This window comes from Dama dama, chromosome X (assembly GCF_033118175.1).
Source record: "Dama dama isolate Ldn47 chromosome X, ASM3311817v1, whole genome shotgun sequence".
NCBI classification, from domain to species: Eukaryota; Metazoa; Chordata; class Mammalia; order Artiodactyla; family Cervidae; genus Dama; species Dama dama.
This window is the reverse complement of record NC_083714.1, coordinates 57,468,492-57,472,902: the sequence shown is the minus strand read 5'-3', so window position 1 is coordinate 57,472,902 and position 4,411 is coordinate 57,468,492. Positions and strand designations below refer to the sequence as shown.

At 55.7% G+C, this 4,411-nt stretch overlaps 1 protein-coding gene across 1 annotated transcript; it reads right to left on the bottom strand.

Annotated features, from left to right (window-relative positions):
• Positions 1-2,213: 2,213 nt before the first annotated feature.
• LOC133051941 (heat shock transcription factor, X-linked member 3-like) lies at positions 2,214-3,684 on the bottom strand. The gene is made up of 2 exons (XM_061136621.1): positions 3,199-3,684; positions 2,214-2,807 (listed from the first exon to the last, which is right to left on the bottom strand). The coding sequence occupies exons 1-2, from the start codon at positions 3,682-3,684 to the stop codon at positions 2,214-2,216; spliced, it is 1,080 nt and encodes a 359-aa protein (XP_060992604.1).
• Between the last annotated feature and the right edge of the window lie 727 nt (positions 3,685-4,411).

Here is a 4,411-nt window from a genome sequence, read left to right as displayed (position 1 = left end):
GCCATCCACATCGCACACTGGGACTCTGAAGACTCGGCCTGGTGGGAGATGCTGGAGCAGAGGCTGGGGATGAGCCCCGCCCAGACTCAGGCCTTGCTGCAGGATGGGGACAAGTTCAGCTGTGGAGTGATCGTGGGCAAGTGACACCCTGCCCCGCGCTGCCTATATGGCCGTGATGCTGCCCTAGATCCCAGCTGGGTTGTGCTTGTTTGTTTTCTATTGAACCAGTTGGTGGGGTAGGTGGGGCTGAGGTTTCTTCAGAGGAGTGGTGAGGGTCCTTTGGCTGCGAGATGGTGGCCCGAAGTGCCTACCACCTCTCTGGGCCTCAGTCCCTGTTCGTGCTCTGAGGCACGGGCACAAACAGCTCTGCACGTGGCACTTGTCTCTGTGTGTGTCCCCACACGTGTCAGTGTGCCTGGCAGAGACCATGAGAGGCAGGAAAGCACCTAGCCCGGGTTCCATACCCCCACTGCCTGCAGCAAGTCCCCTGACTCCCAGGGGTGAGGCCGCACAGCAACACCTGTCTGCTGGTAAATCCCTTAGGGACCTGATGTCTGTGGGCCCCCGCTGGGGCCCTCCTGCTCTGTCCTCGCAGCCTGCAGTAGGCAGACTGAGAGCTGCCTATGGCCTGGTGGGTTCGTGGAGCACCAGTCCTCTCCCTTTCATTTCTCACTTGGCCTCACCCCGAGTTCTCTTTGCTGAGGTGAGCCCCTCCAAAATGCTCAGCCAGAGGACCCAGTTCACCTCGGGTTCCCTCCATGATATGGTGTTAGTCTCAAGCAGGTGCAACTTTGAATGACCTTGTTCTCATTCTGTGTCCTGTCTTTGCACACAGGTCTCGTGGTCATTGGGGGCACTTTGCTGTGTCCCAAAAACCTAGATCCTGACTAGGTGGAGGAGCTGGAGAATCAAGGCCTGATACCCGACCTGCAAGAGAAGTAACATGACTGCTTGCCAACCCCCACTGGCTGTTGCAGCCCATCCCAGGGGGCGGGGAGGGGGGAAAGACACCTTCCAGGTGGACATCTCTGAGCACCTGATCCTCTTTGGGCAGGAGGCCTGTCCAGACTGGACTCTTGAGAGGAAAGCGACCAAGAGACCGGCAGGTGCTGATACCATGCAGTTACTGCCGCGCTCTGGACTTGCCCATCTGATTCTGTCTGAATCAGCCCCATGCTGTGGTGCCCACTTGGTGAGGGGCCAGGGGCAGGGACTCCCCTCACAGGATGCTGCTCTGGACTCAGCAAAAGACTCCGGGACTTTGACCTTTATGAAATGATGGCATTGCCACTCGTTTTGGCCCTGCTGGGTCTGTGTGGTTGAGAGAAATGTGTTGTTAGGAAACCGGTTAATGTTTTTCCCTCTCTGTTCTGGTCCAATCTCCCTGATGTTGGAACAGTGTCCCAGGGGTGACAGAGTAAGGCTGGGGGCAGGGCTGTGCACTGGCAGACAGAGAGGCCCGCAGGCCCAGAAACAGGCTACGGTTTATCCTTGCACATGACCCTTGTCCTATTGTAAAGTGTCCCTTGGCTGTCAAAGTGTGTGTGTTGGACGCAGTGCCTGGCCGCCTCACATCCAAAGACAGGCTCCTAAGTACAGCTGTGAGGGCAGAGCGACAAGGGCTGTTGTTCACTTGTCGAAACCTTGTACTTGTCTTTGGGTTTGGGGTAATGTGTTTGCAAGGCACTTGATGGTTGGAGTGACCCTGCTTTCCAGTCAGCCTCTTGGTAGTGGGGGCCTGTATCAGGAGCTGGGATGCTCAGCTGCTGATCAGAAACTTGTGGCATCATTGGGAAATCCAGGAGGAGCCCCTTCTGCTGCAGGGTGCATGACTCATGGAAGGTGACACCCCCAAGGTCAGGAGCCCAGCTGGGCCATCTGCTGAGTGACAGGAAAGGCCCAGGGACCAGTCCACCCTGGGTTCACCTCAGCGCTCAGCTCATGGGTCAGACCCTTGGATGAGCCTGTGAAATGCTGCTGTTTCAGATGAAAAGAGACCATGGGGACTGAACTGAAGCCTGTCTGGTGCATGGGCTTCCAGCCTCATCTGGCTCACCCTGTGCCATGAATACAAAGGGCAGATAGAAAGAACACAGGTTTGCAGTTCTCACTTGATTGTTCATTTACTCCAGTGGAGTTTTGCTTTATTAGAGCCAGAAATCTATTCTTGATTACAAGAGAGTGCTTTTGAGTGTTCCTAGGGATCTGGCAGCTCAGGGATTGGGCTTTTTCTTGGCCTGGTCACAAAGGGCGCACTTATAATCTGAGGAATCTCCCTGCTCCTCCTCTGACTCAGGGGCCTCATCTGGGGCCATGACTAAAAGGCCCGCCATCAGGATGGAGTAACAAGTGTTGTACAAAGTCATCACAGATTCGTAATCTGGGTACACTGGGGGGCTCTCGGGCAGTTCCCCTGGGCTGTCCCTTCCAGCAGTAGCTGGGGGCACAGATGTGGCACTGTTGGATGGGCCTTCCCCACTGGGGCCACCCTGCTCACTGGGGAGATGGTTTCCCCCAGCCTGGCTGGCTACACTACCCATAGACCAAAGGTCAGAAAACACAAATGAGCACTGGCTAGGGGTTCTGCAAGCAGTGGGCATTCCCTTCTGGACTTTGTTGCCAGCCTCTTGGGTGAACTCGTTGTGGTGGAGTCGGGGAGAGTGTCTGGTCGCCATCACTCGCTTCTTTCTCTTTGGGGTCGCTGTTGTTCCAGTGGCAGGCTGAGAAGTTGTTCTGGGGTTGCCTTTCCTCTGTATGTTCTGCAGGAGGAGAGGCTTGTCTCTCTGAAAATTGGAGTTGTGATAGATCTGAAAGGAAATGAATCACTTTAGCCATGAGAGGGGAGAAGAGCCCTTCCTTGCTGTACTCTCCCCACAACCATCGGGTCGTGCCTATGTATGGAGACAAGGTCTCTTCATTCCTGGCAGGTTATGAGGCCCTGGAATGTCACTCCCTAGAGCTCCCCCGGGGCCATCCTTGCTTGAGGTGTTCCCGACCCTCCCTGACATCAAGTGGCCCCTCAGGATCTGGCATCACCACCGAAGATCCTAAGGGGGGGTGGTGGCGGGATACGACAGACCCTGTGTTCTCCACTTTCCTTAACCACTCTCTCATGAGAACAACATTCTCCTGGGAAATGAAACCCATCAGCACTCAGCTCATCTAGTCTAGTCTCCCAGGAAGGGCATTCTACATTACCATCATCTTCTTTCTTCCTGCAGAGCGACCTGAAGGGCGGATTTTTCTGAACCCGTACAGGTTCAGTTCACGAATGAAGCTCTTTATGCTGTCTGTCTCGCAGATCTGATCCACGCCTCTGCGCTGGAGGACCTCCATCTGGAAGAGATCTGCCTCGATGACCACCGTGTCTCCCTTATCATTCCAGTGCACAGAGGTGAAGGTCGCATCCTCCACGATCCTCCAGAGCTTCCTGGGGAAGGACAGCCCAAAGCTGGCGTTGTTCTCATCCTCGTTGGCCATTTCTGGGTTTGGACCCTGTGGGGGCAGATTGTCATAGAGGCCTGGATCTGGGCTCTCAGGTTGGTCACCCTGCTTTTCCAAAGCCTCCCCTGAATCCACATTTGGATCTGGGGAGGAATCACGGGGGTCCCCTGCTGAGGGCTCCCCATCAGTTGATGGGGCCAGCAGCACTGCCTGTGCCTCATGGGAACTCTGACTAGCCATTGAACCAATCGAGCTCAGGAGCATTATTTACCCAAGCAGTGAATGCTCAGGGCAAACAGGCCTCAAACCAGGGTCAGGGTGCCCCATAAATACTGTCTGGAGATTCTAGAATCTGAGTCATGGGACAGGCAGCCAATTAGGGGGTCAGCTTCCTTATTGTTTCATGATGTCACAGAGGTGATGTGGAGAGGCAGCCCTGGCCCAGTGTGGGGGAGGGGGGCATGGGGATGGAGATGGGATCCCCAGCTTGTCTCTTGTCTGAAAGTACAGAAAAGTTTGTTTCAGGTTGCCTGCAAAGGCTCCCATCTGCTGCCAGGTGCCTTGTTTCAGGGGGCCAGGCCCTGGATGGGTTGACAAATGCGCCCCTGGCTCTACTGCCCTAACAATGTGCAGACCTGTGGCTGGCTTCTGCTGAAGGGCCAGGCCATGGCAAGTCCTGGGTCTACGAACACCAAGGGAGAACCCAGGGGTCAGATGGGACCTTGGTGACTGTCCCTCCCAGAAGATGGGATCCATAGTGGGCTGATTGGCCTTGCCCGAGTTGGTGGCCCCTCCATCCTTCCCCCTCTTCTGGCTTTATTGTCTTCCAGCTGGCTGCTGCTGGTTGGTCAGTCCCGCTCAGTTGGCCCCAAAGTCAGAGTCCTGTTGTCCTGCCCCCACTGACCCCCAGGTCGAGCTCTCCCCAGAGTAGGGCTGTGCTCAAGCACAGTGGGAGCGACCTCATATT